This window comes from Strongylocentrotus purpuratus, unplaced genomic scaffold, assembly GCF_000002235.5.
Source record: "Strongylocentrotus purpuratus isolate Spur 01 unplaced genomic scaffold, Spur_5.0 spur5_scaffold_5, whole genome shotgun sequence".
Taxonomy (NCBI): Eukaryota; Metazoa; Echinodermata; class Echinoidea; order Camarodonta; family Strongylocentrotidae; genus Strongylocentrotus; species Strongylocentrotus purpuratus.
Window position 1 is genome coordinate 36,440,297 of NW_022145611.1, and position 21,853 is coordinate 36,462,149.

The following is a 21,853-nucleotide window of genomic DNA, read 5'->3' on the forward strand; positions in this document are numbered from 1 at the left end:
ATAATGATAATGATAACAATAATGATAGTAACAATAATAATAACAATGATGCTAATAATAATTCTGTTCTTCCTGAGGGCCCTGCAATTATTATTGCAGGGCTGAGATTCGAACCATGAGCCCTTGGACTGGAAGTCAAGAGCATGAACCACTGTACCACGACACCTCCACTATTACATAGCTTTCAGCTGAACTATGATGAAATTTAACCCATTTAATGACAATGCCTCATGTCTCATGATACACACATATATACACAAATGATCTTTGTTTTAGCAACCGTCAGTATATAAATCATTTGATGCATCCCTTTCTGCATCTCGTTCGCAATCATGGGTAGCAAGCGATGTCTACATATAAAATATCTTATCTAGGACAGAACGCATTGTTCAGGATTCGAACCTCCACATTTTTCTCTTTTTAAAGATTAAAACTCAACTGAGTGAACATCTGCTGACCCATGATGCCGTCTCAATCCACAAAATATTGATCAAATCTAATCCGGAGAAAGGTCTCCAGTATACTGCATCAAAAAGTTTTAAAGTATTGGACGAAGTGATGATTTTAAACTTGGGATTTATTTAATGTATTCATGTCAACAGGTAGGGTAGTTGGTGTGTGATCTTTTGTTTTATTTCTACTCGCTTTCAGAACGAGGACTCGAACCACCATCTTTGCTCGTTTGAAACTCGTCTTCTGAGATTTGCCTATCCCTTTCAATGCCATAGACATGATACTTAGTCCCATCAATAGAAATATCACATGGGCAATACTCATAATCCATATGACTACACTGTGTTGGTGTACATCCCCCGCCACTAGGTCGCCAAATCCAATTGTGCTAAACGTAATGAAGCAGTAATAGACGGCGACGTGGAAATCCCAGCCTTCAGTGAACATCAAGATGGCGCCGGGAATAAGGAGGAGGATAGTGAGGATCAGAATGGTATAGATGATAAAGTGACCGCATCGGCGGGCAAACTCGTACGGTATTTTGACAGTGAGGCGATGTGTGTACTGTCGTATCTTAGACCAGTATACCTGGAGTGCATCTCCGACTGTTAGAAGAAACCATCCAGTAAGGGGTATCCCAATAAAAGCATAGAATGAACAGAAGATGCGCCCTCCATCGGTCACAGGAGCGAAGTTGCCGTAACCTATAGGAGGAAGAGGACGGACAGTTTAATCAATTATAATCAATTAAAATATTTGTTTCATCTATTACTATAGGCGTATACGGCCTCATTGAGCTGATAAGGCGATGGGGGAGGGGCTATTAACTCTTGCTCATTTATCAAATTGCTTTTTAATTTTGCGGGAGAGCAAAGCGATCGAGAGCAGAAGTTAGACAGATTTTAAAGTGAAAAGATTATTTATTCTTTCATTTAAAAATACGATGAAAAAGATTTGAAAATACATATAGACTACCTTCCTAACAGAATATAAGGTGACTCTTTAACAAAAATGAAATGATCGCGTGAATATTCATATTATCACTATTCTGGCAAAATAATCCGTTTAACAGAAAAGATGATGTATCAAAGGAGAATAGTTTTGTCGAGATTCCTGTGAGCAATAAGATCAATATCACTGTTATCTTGTAAAATATATCCATCTACGGTAGATGATAATTTTACTTTAAAACAAAAAGGGTGGGGTCGTAAATGTAATGCTAAACATGCTCCTTCAACAATTTTGCTTGTTAATTTCCTACACTAAGCAAATTCCGAACTTCAACTCCGGACTCGACACTAAACCTAACCTTACCCCTAAACCTAACCCAAAACCCAATTGCAACACCGACCCTTATCCTATAACTAATCTAAAACCCAACTGTAACCTCAACCCTTACTCTAAACCTAATCTAAAACCCGAAAAAAGTGCCTGTTTTTTTTTTTGTTATTGCATTTTACTCAGCGATTGTACTATGATATTAATAATAGTTTTGTATTATCATAGTTCGCTGATCTTTTTATCTTAATGCTTGTGTCTTTTAAAAAAAATCTATATAAGTTCAAATGATATGTTATTTTTTGTTTTGTTTATTATGGGTTTTGTTTTATTATAACTAAATCTGTTTAATCTTATTACAGGGAACATTCTAAGTGTTAAAATAAGTTAAACGCCAAGACGGTCTCTACAATATAGGCACCTTGATCCTATAAACACCGGCTACCGCAAATTACACGATCGTCGTGCGATGTGATTTTCGGAGAAATGTCTCTTGTATTTAACAGAAAAAAAATCCAAACAAACATCATCTTCTTCATTTAGCTTCTAAATTAGTGCATTGTACTCTTCTAGTAAGAATGAAAGCGGGTCCGCTTCAAATCGTATATAGACAATCGCATACTGGTCTGACGTCACTACGAGTCTTAGCTAATTTTACTTTCCCTTTACCAAGTAAGCATGAAATCCTTTGAACTTACGATTTGCTTAATCATATGACTATTTGGATAGTGCAAACATTACACTGAATTACTGTCGTATGTATTAATAGCATTCTTGAGCCTCATTCGCGCAATACACATGAGACCTCGTGTGCAATGGGCATGATTCGAAGAGCATGATACATTCCCGGCCCCCCTCCCCCCTCCCCCACTCAGTGTTATTTAGGGTACGCGTATGCTCGTTCCCTCTTTTTGAAAGCACCCCTTATCTGAGGACTGCCAACATTTCCGAACCCCCCTTTCGCGGGCTTTTTGCGGGCTTTTCCTGCCTTGGAGACCCCCTAGGCATTGGAAAAATGCTCAATATACCCCCCTAAATTCGGAACAATTTATCAGGAGTCCAAAGAATTGAGAGAAAAAAAGAAAAACACCCCCTTTTTAAAGAAATCTCCGGGTGAAAAGTCAAATACACCCCCTTTTTTTTTTTACAATTCTCGGGCCGGACTTTGTCGCACGAAAAGTACCCCTTTACCGGACATTTTGGTAACACGCATGCGGTCATTCCGACCCCGGAGTAGGGGGGCCGGGGATAAATTATCTAAAAGCCCTTAATAATGTATCATTATTTTAAAAAATATGTAATAATGTGTGTCACAGCTATTTACCTACGGTGGTTACGATGGTAGAAGTGAAGAAGAACGATGTCGGTATATCCCATAACGCACTTGGATCCCTGATCCTTGATTGCCTCGTTATACTCACAACGCTAGTTTGAATCGCTTGGTCGACGTGGACAAAGAAGTCATTAAGCGATTCGTTTGAAACACATCGATGATCATCCATGAATTCGATCAGGGAATTATATAGTTGTCTCTGAGAAGCAATGTTGTTATCAGTCTCTAAACGATTGAAGATAACAGCGCCAAGGCCTAAATAAAGGAACATTGAGATGATCAAGATGATGAACCTAATGACAGGTTTCCGAATGCCAGCTCTTGTCGATTTCTTTTCCTTCATTTTCACAGCTTTATTTAGTCCTCTTATTAATTCCTAAAGTAACGGATTTGAGAATGACATGAAAATACCCCAACTATCCGTCCCGACTGACGTTGCCTGAACGATATTTATTTCCCTTGAAGTAAAGTTATGTGGTAAATTAATGCAAAGGGCTATGATTATCTGTCGATCTTTACGCTGCCATTATTGTATATGAACTCTTTAACCGTCTGTTTAGTACAACGCAGTGAAAGCGAAATATGCTGGTAGTACACGATGTCAAAAAAAGAATTATGAAACCACAGAACATTCAGAGAGCATTGCTCTCTTTCACCAATCTAATGTTTTTGATATCATATTGTCTGAGTACTTGTTTAAAAGGGTTGGATTGCCCTGTGACGGGTCTCATTTATTATTGCGTATAATATCAAGTTTAAATTCAACAATTCATTTACAAGCAATTTGAACATAATCCTATCTTGAGAATTACTTCTATTCGAACGGACGACAAGATCATAATTCTCAAAATATATTTTATTACATCATATGAGCCGAATTTCAATGTACCCTCACTATGTACCCTCACATCATTTGGTCAGTGCACTGTCGATCAAGGATGATCATAAATGTTACAGTGTCATTTTAACCACACAAATACACACGCACGAACGCACACGCGCATACACACTTACCCACCCACCAGCACTGCACACTCATACACACACACAAAGAAAACAAAATGAATTGTCAAATATATTGCATGGGTGTCCGTTCATACTTTTAGTACTCTCCTACCTCTTATTTTGTTCGCCGTCCATACATCTCTTTGCCTTTATCTCTCTTGTCTACTTCTCTCTTTTTTTCTCTTGATATGGCACTGATTTACTTTTCTCGATCCTCAGCTAAATTGTTTTATCTTGTTGATATATTTACAATTTAAAGAAGTATCTTTGTAATTGTATTATCCAATTACCTTGTATTTTAAGTACTGTGTGTAAATATTTATATACATATTGTGTATCATGAACTTTTTCTTTAAACCTTTAAAATGTTTACATACACTCATTGTGGCGTATTTTTGTTGTATTCCAATCAGGACCATGATGAGAACAGCCTTGATGATCATTTTTGTCCTGAATAAAGATGTTCAAATAAATAAACAAAATAGGAAAAGAAATTGTACACTGTGAAAATTGTCACCCTAAAACTATTTCAAAAGCTTATACCTCCATAATATGATGAAAGTAGGCTAATTATTTGACTGCCTGTGTTGAAGTCTTTGCAAGATATATGATTTGATATGATAAAGCTGGAGAGAGTGACATTCTGATTATACAGTGTACTTAGATTTGTTTGAATGCAAATTACAGGACGAAATTGTTTCCATTTTTGAAAAAGTTTTTTTTTTTTATATACATCCATGGATCTCTGGAACACAAATCATGGGGGAGGAGGTATGAATCTAAGCTCTGCCAATCCCAAGCTTTATTTACCATTCCATCTTGGTATACCACTGCTTATAGACAAAACTCAAGCAAAACAATGCATGACAGCTGTTTCTATTTTATCTCATTTGAAATTTATTCTTATACACACACTCTTTTGTTATTCTTTCTCACACAAATATCGATCTCAAAACATTCCCTTCACAAAAATACCATCAAATGTACAAGGTGAAATGGTGTTTATGTTTAACTTTACAGACTGGCAATTGAATTATTTACAATATACAGTATATAATGTCTTATTTCAAATGTACCTCTCTAAAGAAAAAAAACACATATATTTTGAATATATATGTTTCAATACATAGCTAGATCTGATCTCTGAAGTACATTGTGTGGACTTTTCAAACTAATTCAATGGCAATAAAAACATTACCAAACCTAAATGAAATGCCACCTATAAAATTGCAACTTTGGTATCATTTGTGCAAATCGAATCAATCAACTTGTAGTTCAAAATGTGCATATTACTTTATAATTTATAAGATGATGACGTGGATCCTAATCAAATGAGTGGTTGAAAGCGTACACGTGACCAGGCATTTATTTTGCCCAACACGTAATATTGATAATGACCGTTCATTATCAAAATCATGCTATAAAACATCATTTTATGAAACAAATAAAACATAATCTTATAAAGCAAATAATACACATCATTTTGTTTGGGCATTAGTAAAATTACCCACACATGGTACCTTAAAAACAGTCCAAACGCCTTGTGTGGGTAATTCTTCCTAATGCCCTCACTGCTGTGTATTATTTGTATATTAACCCCCAAATTTGCAAACTATCTATAGTGCTTGGTATTTCAAACTCATGATATGAACAGCAACGTGCATTCCCTTTGGCAGTTGAATAGAATTAAATCTTTGCTGGTTGCATCTTTATTTGAAAGGTTTATGATAACCAATCTGGGGATTACTTAATCTCTTAGTATGCTGGAACACTGAAAGATGGTACAAGACGACACATGTATGCATGTTCTCATGGGTTCTCAAAATCAATTTCATCAATTTTGGAGTTAGTGTGAGCATTCATTAGGAAAAGTACAATTCAGATTATGACTAATTCACATTAATGAGACTCGGTTTACTTCTATAACATTGGTAGGTACCTAAGAATCCATTAAATCATGCATACTAAAAATATTGGGAACTTTGAGCCTTGAATTTATAGCTGTATATTGTTAATGTTTATACAATTGTCTAAGTCTACTACTGGACAGGGTCAAGGGCGAGATGAAATATCATCAATCAGTAATTCTGTATACCGGTAGTAGAAGACAAAAATAACATCCACACAAAATGGTGTATGATGTGATATGGCCTGCTTCAATGTTAATAAACCAAGAAAAATTAATTGGTATTTGACCATCAAAATGCCCAATATAGAAAATGTATAATACTACTAATGAAATGCATACTTCTGGTAAGCTTCATGTAGAAAAGGATCATTGTCAACGCTAAATCATCTTAGTTAATCTTAGACAAAAATGAATTTTAGGTTTACTCAAGCAGATTTGAGAGGCAGTCATAAGCTACACAATCATCTTTGACAGATAGCATAATCTGACATGGCGTTTGTTCCTCATATCATATTGCAATATGGAGTGCAGCAATTAAGTAAATCTGACATACATGTGGTTACCCTTTGACTTACGCTTTGGCCAACCATTATACATGTACATAGCATCTGGAAAAGGAAAAAATCGTTAACTCTTCACATATATTTTAGAGCTAGTGTGTTAACTACATCTATTTTTCTGTCAATTACTGATTCCATGAAGAATGAACTTCTTTCTATTTCTTGATTGCCACTTCAACATAAACATACATCATCCCAACTTAAGAATTACCCTAGCCATTTGACATTGTTTTTTCCACAGTGCCAGATTAATATATCTTGTACCCACTATTTCATAGTTACACAATATCACAATACATGTTAGATTTTGCAGCTATAGTACGTTACAAGTAAACTGTCAAACACATATAGCAATCACAACTGTACATGGACGGTACACAAATATAGAACACAGTCAAAATACATTTCTTCAAATTGAGATATAACCTCTTATTTACATTCAAGAATACAGTTTTTATTTACAAGTAATTAATTTCAGTTAAAATACCACAGCAAAACACATAAGTATAAGTCCAAAGGTTATTGACTAAAAGAAAAATTGCTTTCTTCTTTGATTATCCTTACAATGATCCCTCAAGGTGCTAATAGCTAAAGGCAGGCAATTAATATAAATAAAAATATGTCTCATTAATACTGTCTTCTGTTGCACACTATTAGTACCAACAAAGCAAAATCCTACTATTTTATCCAAAATTATACTAAAATAACTGCACTGGAATCTCCAACTCCAGCAAAACATACACAAGAACATTCAGATATTATTTAGAAAAAACAAAACAAACAGAAGCCTACCAAATCTTTGCAATGGAGGCTTCAAATAATAAAAATCATAACAGTAGGTTAGTGGCATATGTAGATTAATGTCTTGCCAAAGGACACTAGTGCTGCGACAGGACTTGAACCACAAACCATGTGATCCATAGTTAGTGACATATCCACTAGACCACAACACCTCCAATTGTGTAATTTTATACTAATTATAATTAAGTATTTATATAGTAATTATAAAAAAAGATATAATTTGGCCAGGCATTACAAAGGTTGAACAGGGCTGTCGTCCAACCAGTAGTTTCCTATGTTCTTACATCAATGATCTCTAGGAACTGCTAATACAGTTCTTAGTACCCTCAACAACAGTACATGCGTATAAATAAATGACAGATGTCCCTGAATTGAGTCCAAACTATGGTTTCACATGAATAAAAGGTAAGTTTTGCTCATGCCATTCAACAATTCTGTCTCTGTTTCTGTGTACCTGACATATCCCTCCAAATTTGTTGACGTCATCAATCCAGATAACATGCATGTAACAGCTTCTTTTAAGCATTAGCCAATAGCTATTACAATACTGACATGAAAGATAAATATGTAACAATTACACCAAATGACCTTAATGTCTACAATAAATTGAAAAGGAATAACTATAAGATAAGTCTAAGTTTGTCAATGACATTTGGCAACAATCACTTGATTAACAATTTCAAACGTAAATATGTAGCAAAGTTAAAGGTATGATGCAAATATATATATATATATATATATCTATATACGTCATAGAATTTTTCAAAGGTTTTTACAATACGATTTTTCCTCTTGACTTGAGATTTACTGGCCTGTGTGAAAAGAGGTTCTTTAGTGAACATTAACTATCTAATTCATATCATGGACGGACATGGGCAATCAATACTTTCATAAAATCTTGCACTTTTCAAAACAAATATTCATTATCTTAGAAACGCTTCTGAACTCTATCATTCTATATAGCACACATCACAGGGGTAAAAGGAACTTAGCTCTCTATCTTAGCTTTGCATGATATGAAGGGGTTTTTCTACATTGACAGAGTTTGTTAGACTTTTTGGTCACAATTTTTTTCCAACTTTGGCTGAGCAATTTTTTTCCTCAAAAAAAGACATTATAATTACTATCTAAGATATTTCAAGTGATTGAACATTAATCTAACTTGAAATGATTGAACACTACTAGATAAAGACATTTAAGCTAAAGCATTATATTGAAATACTTTCGAGAAGAAAAGAATCTTGAATTTCTCTCCACGTTTTATAACAAAAATGGTCGACATAATCTGCTAGAAAAGATTTTCCTTTTTTTTTAAAGAGGGGGGGGGGGGGGGGGAGGGGGAGATTTGGCATCTACAGCAAAATAGTTCCTTTACTTAAATCTTGCACATTTCCTTGACAACCTGGATGGTTCAATTAACATAGAAATGATGTTACAAACAGCATGGGCATGTCTGTACTAGACTATATCCACACTGTGATCTATGTGTCCTACAAATAAAAATAAGCTTTACTTAAGTAAAATGAATAAATTTAAGTAAAATGAATACATACAAGTCATTAGAAACATATCAAACTTTGTAAAAAGTTTGATAAATTTGCTAACTACCAGAGCTTTAAGCCTGTATTTTTGAATACCTCTATCACTGACGCAACATCTGCAATATAAATGAACTCTTCTTTTCTTTCCTACACGGTACAGGTATAAAATTGTTTTTATAGAATTTTCAGCGGGAATCTCCGTTTATGACCATTTGTTCCTTACCTCTCATGAGATCTTGAAATGTAAAAAAGTGAGACAGAGGCAATAAAAACCAATATCACCATTGACTTATTATCCCCATTGCAGCTACAGCGCACTACCTATGTCATGTAGTCTCTTCATCGATGAGTTCTTTGAGTGTCTTGACACTCCTAGGGGGTAGGTTCTGAGCATGTTGGAGTAAGCCTTCACCCATCTGATCATGAAGGCTACTAGCAAGGACGGCTGTGGCACTACGTAGGTTGCCTGAACCCCCCGGTACCGCCCCGCTACCTGTCATGTTGCCCAGGAGGTACCATAGAACAGGTAGAACGTTCCTGACGACCGTCTGTTGCTTCCGTGGGTACACCTTGGTCACAAGGTCTGAAAGAAGTTGAATAATGACATTGTAGATACTGTTTATTTTACACCGCACAGAACACTCTAGTGCTCATTAATTTATATTATACTGCATGTTCAATAAGGTTCAAAATTATTAAAATATATCAACTCTGAGTTGAATTGCGCTATACAAAAAACATATTATTATTATCATCATCATCATCATCATATTTTCTATAAAAATAAAAATTTGCTCAGGAAATGATCAGGTTTCTTTGGAAAAAGAAACTTTATGATTATAACTCTTGGGTATCTCCTTCCAATATAACTGGTTGGGATGGTGAAGGTCTACCATTACAACAGGGTCTCCCCCTGCTTTATTATAAAGAGTTCAAAAGGTGGTGACTCTCCTACACATACAAATCCAATAAAGAAATGATTAAAAAAAGTCTAAAACACTCTAATAGCTGTAGTGGGAACAATAATTTAGTCACTCTTTACATTAAATGTATATATAATTTTTTTTTCTGTTCAGAATACTGGCTTTGTGAACAATATGAAGATTGCTTAAATCCCTGCATCATGCAAACATGATACTGTTCCAGGCTAATTATCATATGACATTGTTTCCCAATAGCACTAAAAAAATATACTGGTTGGGATGTATCTCGTTTAGGTTTCTTACTTCTATCCCTACCCCAGCCCCTCCCCCCTATCATGTTTCTTTAACGATCTGTATTACGGTATCTGTGAAATGACAGCACATGTACATTGATAATTAACATTTTAGATTGTTTAGCTGACAGCCAGATTGCTTTAACTCATACTTCCTTCAACAGTCAGTTCAGCGAGTACAGATCCTGACTCTTTGCAGGCGATACGCCACAACATTTTTATAAATGTTATTCAAGATAAACAAAAAAGTGCCCCCCCCCTAAATATAAGATGTAGGAAGGGGCATATTCATTGCAAGTCACATGCCCCAAGGAACTCTTGAGACAATGGGTAATTGAGACGACAAGGCTGATGATATAATTTAAGTACTTACAGGACAACTTTTCTACCATTGCTGGCCTGGCTCTCACGTTGCCATACTGAGTAGCATTGGAGTAAGGCTGAACTAATACCAGCATATCTGTAACAATATAACCAATACAATGACATTAGCAATTTACATTATCGTTACAGACAGTGGTGAGTATCGTATTGCATTAATTTGCAGTTCAAGTGTACCAGTAGAAAAGTACAATATGGCGTCACATCTTGCAGACAACAATTAACATCTTGCATAGTTTCTCAACTTTTCTTTACAACTCTTGATTTCCAATATGAACCATAATCTAAATTCAATAACTTTATAATGCTTACCGGGTGAAATTTAAAAAATATGCCCCTTTTCCCTTTCCATCAAAAAGTCTGTCATCTAATGATATCAGGATATTTCCATTTTAAGATGATTATAATATCCACTCCACTTGGCCATCTGATTTGGGACATTTCTGGTAACAGCTAAATTATTCATTAAGGTGGTAATAACACAGTGCAAAGAACTGCCTGAGGATAGAATTATCAGGTACCGGTAGTAATTATCTTACATGGGTTGTCTTGGGAGGGTAACCATCAAGGGGGAGCCGGGGGAAGTAGGGGGGGGGGAGGGGGTAATAACGCAGTGCAAAGAACTGCCTGAGGATAGAATTATCAGGTACCGGTAGTAATTATCTTACATGGGCCGTCTTGGGAGGGTAACCATCAAGGGGAGCAGGGGGAAGTAGGGGGGGAGGGGGTAATAACGCAGTGCAAAGAACTGCCTGAGGATAGAATTAACAGGTACTGGTAGTAATTATCTTACATGGGTCGTCTTGGGTGGGTAACCATCAAGGGGGAGCAGGGGGAAGTAGGGGGGGGGGGGAGGGGGTAATAACGCAGTGCAAAGAACTGCCTGAGGATAGAATTAACAGGTACTGGTAGTAATTATCTTACATGGGTCGTCTTGGGTGGGTAACCATCAAGGGGGAGCAGGGGGAAGTAGGGGGGGGGGGGAGGGGGTAATAACGCAGTGCAAAGAACTGCCTGAGGATCGAATTATCAGGTACCGGTAGTAATTATCTTACATGGGTAGTCTTGGGTGGGTAACCATCAAGGGGGAGCAGGGGAAAGTAGGGGGGGGGGGTGGATGGAAGGGGGTCGATATTCTTGGTGGTTATCATCCTAGATGGGTTCTTGTACAGGAAGGTTATTGTATCGGACTAAATACTTTTGAAATCGTGAACATGTTCATTATTTGGAGCCAATTATTCAAAACGTGCATTATAAGGGGTCAACAAAAGAGAGGTGTTAACAACACCCATAAGCCAAATTGAAAATGGATTATCTATCAATCAAGAGACACTTACCAACATGTTCCAGAATGAGATCTAGGATGTCATTACTGGTCTGACTGATGCTAGGGTTCTTTGCTGCAAGGTTCTGGACTAGGATTGGGACGAGGTTATTGACGACAGCCGGTAAGGATTCACCAAGCCGAGGTACGATGTCTTTCATGGTTGTCAGAGCAGCTATGTTCACTTTACTGTTCGAGTCTGATAACCTCGAGATGAATTTATCAAAGATCTGAAGAGAGGGAAACAGAAATAGAAATATCAGTAACAAGTACCATTCCTTCCCAATTATTTTTTATTTCTGCCATTTAACACGGTCCTACTGAAATAGAATACAATCAAACCTGTCTATAGCGAAGGGAAACACCAAAAGTGGTTTTTGAAGACAGGTTCCTTTAGTACATGTTTCAATGAGAAACCATTTTCAAGGGAAACAAAAAATGTGGTCATTGTAGACAAGTGGTCTTTGTAGACAGGTAAGCACAAAAGCAGGTTTAACTGTATAAGAAATGATAGGTAGGGAAATGATTCATGAAATTTTGTTTGTCAGTGGTTCTCAACATTTATGGGGGCCTTTTGAAGGATCTATGAGCAAATGGCCTTAAGCCGTTTTGTGTGTGTGTTTGTGTGTGCTTTCTGTAACTGAACCTACCTTGACTAAGCTCCCATCAACCAAGTCTTGATTTGTTTCACACATGGATTGTAGTCTCTCAATGGCTTGTAACCTAGACATCCAATCCGATGCTCCTAGACCTTCACAAAGACTCTTGATAGTCTCGTTCTCTTCTCCACGGGCTCCTCCGCCAGACCGCTTTCCTTTCTTGACTGAGCTTGGTGGGGTGCCGTCCACCTCACTACAAATAAAAATGGAACAATGGTCAGATAATTGATAGCGGGGTGGAATGGTTATAACATAACACAAATAATACAAATTATTATACTTCAAATAAACTCTTAAGTAGAAATTTTGTCATTTCTTAGAACTACATAAATGATAACTGATATCTAATATCATAAGGTAATTTATGGAGGAAATTGATGCTTAAATTCTCTGTGACCGAACTTATCATACAAATATGCATCCTTTTTTATGCCATGAAGAATCGCTAACAATCGCTACTCATAACAAGGGAAACGCTCTTGGCGGTCTCGCCTGCATAACGCAATTCAATATGATAAACCAGAACGTCAATGACGTAGCGCTCATCCGCATCTCGCAAATATCGTAAATTTTATGTGGTACACTTTTGAACTGGTCAGAAAATTAAAATTTGATGCCCTGGAAGGGACATACCGGTAATTTCATTTCATTTGCAGTACCATAAATAATCAATGGAGCAAAATCTCACAATTCTGTGTAGAAGTTTAGTGTTCCAAATTTAGCTCTACCAGATAAGGCAAACCAAATCAAAATCGGTCAAGAAATGAGGGAAAAGAAGCAATTTTTGTTATTTTTGGATTAAATTTGCATAAATTACCATAATTAATTACTGGGGAACAATTTCAAAATTCTGTGTAGATGTTTAGTGAACCAAAGTTAGCTCTACTATATAAAGCAAACCAAATCAAAATCGGTCGAGAAATGAAGGAGAAGAAGAAGCCTTTTTTGAGATTTCGAATAAATTTGCATAAATTAGCATAGATAATGAATTTCACGATTCTGTGTAGAAATTTTAAATCCCCCTCCTAGCCCTATCATATGAAACAATCAGAATCAAAATCGGTTGAAAAATAACGAAGAAGAAGCATTTTGAAAATCTTGATGTTGATGCTACAACAAAGTCTAAGTTTGTTGACCTTAAATGACCTTTGACCTTAACTTAGTGACCTGAAATTCTCCTCACATGATTTGGGAGACTTGAGAACCCTATAGTCCAAGTTTCATTGACTAAGAACTTATACTTTCAAAATTATATCAAAAATTCAAAAACTTAAACTTAGGTTAAGTTTTTGATGTTGACGCCGCCGCCGCCGTCGCCGTCACCGGAAAAGCGGCGCTTATGTCTCGCTTTTTGCTACGCAGGCGAGACAAAAACAGTGCCATTCTGCCTTCTTCATCTTATGACGTAACTGAAATAAATTTTGATTATAGTGCACAGGTTTAAGTTGTGCATTATTTATATGCAGTCTTTGCAAACAACTGACATCGGCTGCAAACTATGGACAACTGATATTTCACCAATCAATGTCACATCTAGACGTCACAGGAAGTACAGTCAGACAGGAAAATGTGCATATTTTTGATATCCAGAGATTTCTGGAAAGTTCCCATAAGTTTCTTGTGTGTGTTTTCATTGCAGTTTTACTATGCTGTCATGTTAACTTTTCTCATCACTACTGCACAAGCTAAATCATTACACAAACGACACATACTAATTAGCTCTGCACTTAGATTTAGGAGTGGTCCGATGACATAATGTTCAGTCACAGGAATCAAATTTCCACAACTCATAGTGCTCACAGTCTATTGGAATATTTGTGAGAAGTTTCACTGGTAGGTTTTCATGATATGTGTGGTCATGGTGGCGTAACTTCAGAAATCTAATTTTCTAGGAATTTTCTGCACTGGGTCTGCACCCTGAGTGAGTTGCCATCAAGTGACTGCATACACAGTTACATACACACCTGTATTCATTTCTATCCCTAGAATATGATTGAGATCCAGAGTTGGCTCGACTACCAGGATTGCTACGACGAGCTTTGGCAGATGAAGTATCTGATGGGACATCACCAAGACCCTAAGGAATTCAACAAAAGAGACATAAATTAAGAATGAGACCATATATCTTTAATTTCACAAATCACATGCATTCATGCTTCGTGCAGCAATTAAGTGTCAAACAGAATCTGGACTACGAGTACATTATATAACAAGGTCATATTAGTTTCCTATTGAAAACCATCTCCTATTTCATATGAAACTAGATGGAATTTTGACTGCGCGCAGTCGAAAATGATGCCTCCGCCATAGAGCAATTTAAACAAGTTTGGAGTTTAAATCTCCAGTGGTTCTTGAGATATCATGATAACAATCTCAATGTATGGAATTTCATAAGTTGACCTCTGTGACCCTTGACCTTTGACCTACGTGCTCCAAAATCTAATCAGATTGTCTTCCTATGGTGATACACACTATCATTAAGTTTGAAGTTTAAATCTCCAGGGGTTCTTGATATATTATGATATGGTGATACATACTATCATTAAGTTTGAAGTGAAAATTCTCCAGTGGTTCTTGAGATATCGTGATAACGATCTCAATGTATGGAATTTCATAAGTTGACCTCTGTGACCCTTGACCTTTGACCTACGTGCTCCAAAAACTAATCAGATTGTCTTCCTATGGTGATACACACTATCATTAAGTTTGAAGTTTAAATCTCCAGTGGTTCTTGAGATATTATGATAACAATCTCAATGTATGGAATTTCATAAGTTGACCTCTGTGACCCTTGACCTTTGTGCTCCAAAATCTAATCAGATCGTCTTCCTATGGTGATACATACTATCATTAAGTTTGAAGTTTTTACATCTCCAGTGGTTCTTGAGATATCATGATAACAATCTCAATGTATGGAATTTCATAAGTTGACCTCTGTGACCCTTGACCTTTGACCTACGTGCTCCAAAATCTAATCAGATCGTCTTCCTATGGTGATACACACTATCATTAAGTGTGAAGTTTAAATCTCCAGTGGTTCTTGAGATATCATGATATGGTGATACATACTATCATTAAGTTTGAAGTGAAAATTATCCAGTGGTTCTTGAGATATCGCGATAACGATCTCAATGTATGGAATTTCATAAGTTGACCTCTGTGACCCTTGACCTTTGACCTACGTGCTCCAAAATATAATCAGATTGTCTTCCTATGGTGATACACACTATCATTAAGTTTGAAGTTTAAATCTCCAGTGGTTCTTGAGATATTATGATAACAATCTCAATGTATGGAATTTCATAAGTTGACCTCTGTGACCCTTGACCTTTGACCTACGTGCTCCAAAATCTAATCAGATCGTCTTCCTATGGTGATACATACTATCCTTAAGTTTGAAGTTTTTACATCTCCAGTGGTTCTTGAGATATCATGATAACAATCTCAATGTATGGAATTTCATAAGTTGACCTCTATGACCCTTGACCTTTGACCTACGTGCTCCAAAATGTAATCAGATTGTTTTCCTATAGTGATACACACTATCACTTAGTTTGAAGTTTAAATCTCCAGTGGTTCTTGAGATATCATGATAACAATCTCAATGTATGGAATTTCATAAGTTGACCTCTGTGACCCTTGACCTTTGACATACGTGCTCCAAAATCTATTCAGATCGTCTTCCTATGGTGATACATACTATCCTTAAGTTTGAAGTTTAAATCTCAAATGGTTCTTGAGATATCGCGCTAACAAACTCAATACAAGGAATTTCATAAGTTGACCTCTGTGACCTGTGACCTTTGACCTACGTACTCCAAAATCTAATCAGATCGTCTTCCTATGGTGATAAATACTATTCCCGAGTCTTAAATGGTTCTTGAGATATTGTGATAACGGTCAAACGGGACGGACGTACGGACGGACGTACGGACGGACAACCCGAAAACATGATGCCTCCGGCACCACCTTTGGTGGCGGAGGCATAAAAATCACCTCTTGACTATGGAGATTTTGATAAACATATTGACTAACTTTCAATTTCCTACACACCATCATTAGGCTTTCAAAATATGCCATGCAATGTTTAATAAGTAGAACTTAAATCATCATTTATTTACATGATCACTAAGTATTTCTGAATCTGAATTTTAGCTAAATAAATTATTGAATATCAGAGATTCATTGAATTGAAAATAAAATGAAATGATATCACTTAGGTATAAATTTTGAAAATTTCATCAAATTACTGAAATTTCTATAATATAGACATGTCTTTTATCAGGTATCTCGTGCTGCAACACTCAAATTAATCACTTTCTCTTTTTTACTCTTGACTCAATGATAGAATCTTAAAGCCCCACTGCACTACTTATATCTACTTATAGCTACTTGCGCCCTCTATATAGCAAACAATGCCTAATCGGTGACCATTGGTCCCCCATGATCCTCTTTTTCTTATGTTAATTGAGAGCTAATTTGATGAGATAACCACCTGTCAGTGACCTTGCAGGGTGGTCTAATCCCTCCTGTTAGCTAGTACAGATGGGTTTTAATAGATACAACTGTCAAATAAGTCTAATTGCTGGTCTATGTCTATGTGTTTGTCTCTCAGACTGACTGACCTTATTCTTGAGGTTTTCCAGGATGTCTCTGATCCTCTTGAGATTCTTAGCTGGGACATGTTTCTCAATCAACCGATCAAAGTCCTCATGGTGCATCAGATTAAAGAACATCTTCCTCGCATAGTACCTGCATTTAAAGGTAATGGAAAGAATTAGGAGTTAATTGCAAGATTGAAATGAACAGGCAATCTATGGATTGAATAAGTGAAAATCCTCATCATACTAAAAGGTAAAGGAGCTATTTTGGGCATACTCACTGGATTTAAAGGTAATCAAAGAATCATGAGTTAATTGCATGATTGGAATCTTCACAAAGCAACGAATTGATAGGATTTTTCTGGCATAATACCTGGATTTAGCATCAATGAAAAGGTAAGATTTGAAAGATTGATTCAACTGAACAAGAAACATGGATTTAATGAGTGCAAAAAAAACTTATTATACAACGAACTAAAGAAATTATATATGGGACAGCGTCTAGATTTCCAGGCAATAAACAAAATCAGAGTTAGAAGCATGATTCTAATTGAACAAACATGGTGGGTTTAGTAAATCAGAATCATCATCATACAACAAAGGATAAAAAATCTTTGACATTGTATTTTGATTTATGAGCAATGGAAATTTACGACTGCCAGAGCCAATCATGAGTAGGAGAAAGAGCACTGAAAATTTTGACTTCACATGAAAATGTAAAACCAACGAGATATAACAATCGTCACATCAATAGTCAGTCAATAAGCTAGTTCATAGTTGCAGGCTGAGCATGAGCAGATAAAGGTCATTGCAGACCGATTTGTGAAATACACAGAGACAAAATACTGGATACGTGCTCACGAAAGTTTTTTAATCATTATTCATTTATGCACAAGCAGTGCACTCCGTGATGCACATGTGGAAGTATTCTTTGAAAAGGGGAAACAAAGGCTAGTTATGTAGCACCTCCAACGCTGTAGGAGTGATTATTTCAAAATGTACAAAGTGGGACCTCTTCATGTTTTGAAGATCTGTGGATATTCTGGGTCATTTGGGACATGTGCTAACCGTGAACTGGTCTATTCAAATCATTTCTTTCAGTTGTTGACTCTACTATCTTCATGAATGAAGAAACAAAAATAGTTACAAGGGAAAAGTTTGAAAAGAGGTATCATTACAGTATTTCATCATCTGGAGCTAAATTTTCACATAAAAAAACAGTATTTCATATTTATAGCTGACCTTGTTTCTTGTCCATTGTCGAGCGCTAGCTGAGCTGTAACAGGTAAGATCTTATCAGTGACATCCTTCACTCCACTCAGTATCCTTCCTGGTCCCATACGCTCTACCACTGCATCCAGAAACACACTGGTCGTCTTGCGTACCATAGCACTCTTATGACTGTAGGGGGTAATATTAGTATTGATACATGGTTCATTTTGATTTCCTATGTTACCTTCTTTTTCTTCATCTTCAGGAAGAGTTCCTTTCATTATGTTATACAACAATGTAGTTTTTCACACTAGTAAACAGGTATTGAACAAAATGTTGTTTGTTTTTTTTATTACAAAATTTTTAAATGAACCAACATCTTAACCATCTAATATGTAATTGAAAATGTATGCTGTTTGTCTCACTTTATGAATATACTCCTATTTAATGAGATATGAGAGTAACAATATTACTCAAATATTCTGATCTAATCAAGATCTAATCAGATTATGAAAAATCAAATGTTGAAACATTAATTCTGGTGCAACAAGAATAAACATCAATTTGTCTCCATCATCAAAACAGAAAGATTATTACCACAAAAATATATGATTTAATTAGAGCATAAACATTATATGGACAAATATTAGATGAAGTGAAAATGAGGATGTGATGTTTGTGTGTACCTTGCTCCAGCAGTGATCAATGCTCCTAATACTCTTTGTGGGTTTGCGTTCTTGACCATGGCATCTAAGGCCTTGTCAACATCCTCTCGAATGAAAGCATTGCTCTCACCAGCCTTGGGTAACAAGATACGACAGATCGGATCCAAGTCCTGTCAAGAAAATACATCACAGAAAGACATGAATCTACTTCATCTATCAAAAGAATGTATTTATTTGACAAAAGAGCAATGACATATTTCTGTAAATCTCCATATAGCATATTGTTGTGATAACAGCTCCTAAAGATCCTTTTTAATACTGAAAATGATTGACCTGTTGCATAATTATATCCAAAGTGTAATGTATAGCAAGGTAACTAGAAAGGAAACATTCGGTTTTTCTATAAAAAGATGAAACTTGAAGATAATGTTTATATATGTTTTAATCGGATATCTGTTTTCTTGGATAGATGTTAGAAAACATCCTATCCAACAAGATTAATCTTTCATTGCTTTGTCAAATAAAAGACATTTGCTTTCACATTTGGATTGCTGAAACAAATTACCTGCTTTGCCAGTATGTTATACCATACAGAACTGAAAGCGATTGGAACATTCAGATGTATCATATTACTAATTGGATCAATAGAGAAATCAATAATGCAGTTTAGAACTGAAATCATCAATTATCTGTCTGGCGGAAAAGGTGGCTTTGATCCATACAAAAATGGTTATAAGAACTCAATCCTGTCGTTCATGTATGCTGTGCTAAACTGCAGTGGTTTACCACAGTGATCATTTTGGTGTGTATTAATGAATGGCAAGAAGCGATGAAAACAGTTGCACGCAGCAAAGGTCTTACGCGTTCTCACTTATATAGATACAAATATGTGAAATGCAGTTCACTTAAGTAAACTTTAAAAAAAAAAACCTGCAGCAAACCGCTATACATATGGAACAAGCATTTAATGTTCTAGCTTACATACCTTGTCCATACTGGTTTTAAATGACGTGAACATATCTCCTAGTGTAGATAACGCAGCCCTAGCAACCGTTGACCTCAGATTCTTGACCTCATTAAGAACAGCCACGACCATTGCATGCAGCTGACCTCCTAAGTCATTGCTATGGAAAATGGCTAGCCTTTGAATAATGAACAAGCCATCCAACTTGATTTCCCTGATGAGACAGAAAACAAAAGTGAATAGAAAACTGATGAAGCCATTAAATAGTGATCCTTTGCAAAAATACAATGAACAAATTAACCTTTACAAGCAATTTGATAACAATAATTGATATGCCTTCAATGGATATTGCGAGGCAATTAAGTACTGGTATAATAAAGGAAGAGGAGGAAAATATTGAGGTTAGGAATACAATATGAACCACTCATAATTTATTTGATATCACATATACATCAATCATTGTAATAAAAGAACAATATCATTTAACGAATTCCATCATCATCCTTGTTGAAAAACACATACAACATAATAACAAAAATAAAAAAGCACACCCTACATACACAAATGTAAACAACAGCAAAAGATAATTACAAGAAAAGTAAATACACAATGTTTTTCTTTAACAGAGGAAAGAAAAAGTGAAATAATTGTATTTTCTTTTTTAATGACCACAAAGGTGTATTTTCAGAAGGTATTACATGATACAATAATTGTGAAGAAAGAATATATTTACCAGTCTTCATGTCCGATCAATCTAAAACAATCTTTGACAGCTACATCTACATTATTAACTGGTTTCATCTCTCTGCTCTGGACGTCGTTCCCTGGTGGTGATGTTACAGCAGGAGGACCACTAGAATTCTTTGTCACAGAAATCCTATTGAAAGAAAGAAAAAAAAATCATATATCATAAATATATATAACAAGATGTATAGGTTTATAAATGATTGAATTTGTTCTTCTTCTGGAACATTTTGGGTTTCTTTTCATGTTTTGAAAAACAATAAGACATATGACTACTATAACGAAGCAAATTTGTGAGCCATGAATGACTAATATCACTTTCATATACAAATGCAGTCAAGACATGCATTATATGCAATTCCCTTGTAGAGCCTGCAACAGTTTTGAATGTTTAATTATCAAAATCACATTTCATACACCTTAAGTGAATAAACTTGTATGACAATTTAACTCCACACTATACCCATCTTTCAATTAAGACATCTTGCAGGCTAAATATGATAGTAAATAATATATATACCATTCTTAAAGATAAAGTAGAGTTCTGGCCATGCGATTGCTTTGTGAAAGAAACGTTGTGGAATCGATCAGAAAAGGTTGATCATCTAGCATATAAGTATTAGTGTGTACTGCAAGGTTCTGGAATCATCAAAATGATAAGAAATTTGGCCCAGTCTTGGTAAAGTTACAAGTACTGTACACAGAAAGATGTATATGGGACTACGCACACGTGCGCGACACGTGCATTATATCTATCAGGTCCAAATAGATATACTACTTTACCAAATATATCAATAAGTAGGTGGCTTCTCGGCAAAATTTGTATCATCACGTATTAGTCAAAACATACTCTTTCACATGATTGGTAATAACAGCTTCCATTTCATTTCAGTTTTTGAGAGAGGGGCATTTCCCAAACTGGTTTTAACCTTTAAATATATTTCCAAATGACATTTTGACCTGTATGTTAATTTATAACTAAATATTAACCTTCCTTATTCCCTGTTTACTTACCCACTGTTTTTCTTCTTAGGTGGTGTAGCAGCTGCAGGAGGCTTGGCCGTTACTCTGGCTGGAGGATTAGGTCTACTGCTATCTAGCATAGCTCCATTGATAGCAAGATCTATTACAAAGAAGGCCAAATAAGAATCTTATTTCAACATTAATCAATGCGCTCAGACATTATTGGGAAATCTAACTAAAGTTA

General features: G+C 35.8%; 2 protein-coding genes across 4 annotated transcripts in view; both read right to left on the minus strand.

Moving 5' to 3' along the window:
- Positions 1-270: 270 nt before the first annotated feature.
- Positions 271-3,604, minus strand: LOC580156 (potassium channel subfamily K member 16). 2 transcript variants are annotated; one of them, XM_780228.5, is made up of 2 exons: positions 3,056-3,604; positions 271-1,157 (listed from the first exon to the last, which is right to left on the minus strand). In XM_780228.5, exons 1-2 carry the CDS (start codon positions 3,405-3,407, stop codon positions 565-567), a joined length of 945 nt encoding a protein of 314 aa, XP_785321.3. In that variant the 5' UTR covers positions 3,408-3,604; the 3' UTR covers positions 271-564. The 2 variants fall into 2 exon arrangements, with proteins under 2 accessions (XP_785321.3, XP_011678547.2); XM_011680245.2 differs by having other exon boundaries at positions 3,060-3,223.
- A 2,383-nt stretch (positions 3,605-5,987) lies between these two features.
- The window catches only part of LOC580217 (TOG array regulator of axonemal microtubules protein 1), a 55,308-nt gene continuing 39,442 nt past the window's right edge, over positions 5,988-21,853 (minus strand). For both annotated transcript variants that reach the window (XM_030999675.1, XM_030999676.1), the window contains 11 exons: positions 21,661-21,769; positions 20,636-20,779; positions 19,924-20,116; positions 18,960-19,108; positions 18,304-18,462; positions 17,086-17,212; positions 14,425-14,537; positions 12,452-12,653; positions 11,815-12,031; positions 10,470-10,556; positions 5,988-9,463 (listed from right to left, as the gene is read on the minus strand). In XM_030999675.1, coding sequence (XP_030855535.1) covers positions 9,207-9,463; positions 10,470-10,556; positions 11,815-12,031; positions 12,452-12,653; positions 14,425-14,537; positions 17,086-17,212; positions 18,304-18,462; positions 18,960-19,108; positions 19,924-20,116; positions 20,636-20,779; positions 21,661-21,769 — 1,757 coding nt within the window. In that variant the 3' untranslated portion in view covers positions 5,988-9,206. The remainder of the gene's footprint in view (positions 9,464-10,469; positions 10,557-11,814; positions 12,032-12,451; positions 12,654-14,424; positions 14,538-17,085; positions 17,213-18,303; positions 18,463-18,959; positions 19,109-19,923; positions 20,117-20,635; positions 20,780-21,660; positions 21,770-21,853) is intronic.

Coding starts and splice junctions, on each gene's coding strand:
- LOC580156 (XM_780228.5), bottom strand. CDS start 3,407: ATGAAGGAAAAGAAATCGACAAGAGCTGGCATTCGGAAACCTGTCATT. Junction 1,158..3,055: donor TACCATCGTAACCACCGTAG/GTAAATAGCTGT, acceptor TTCCTCCTATAG/GTTACGGCAACTTCGCTCCT.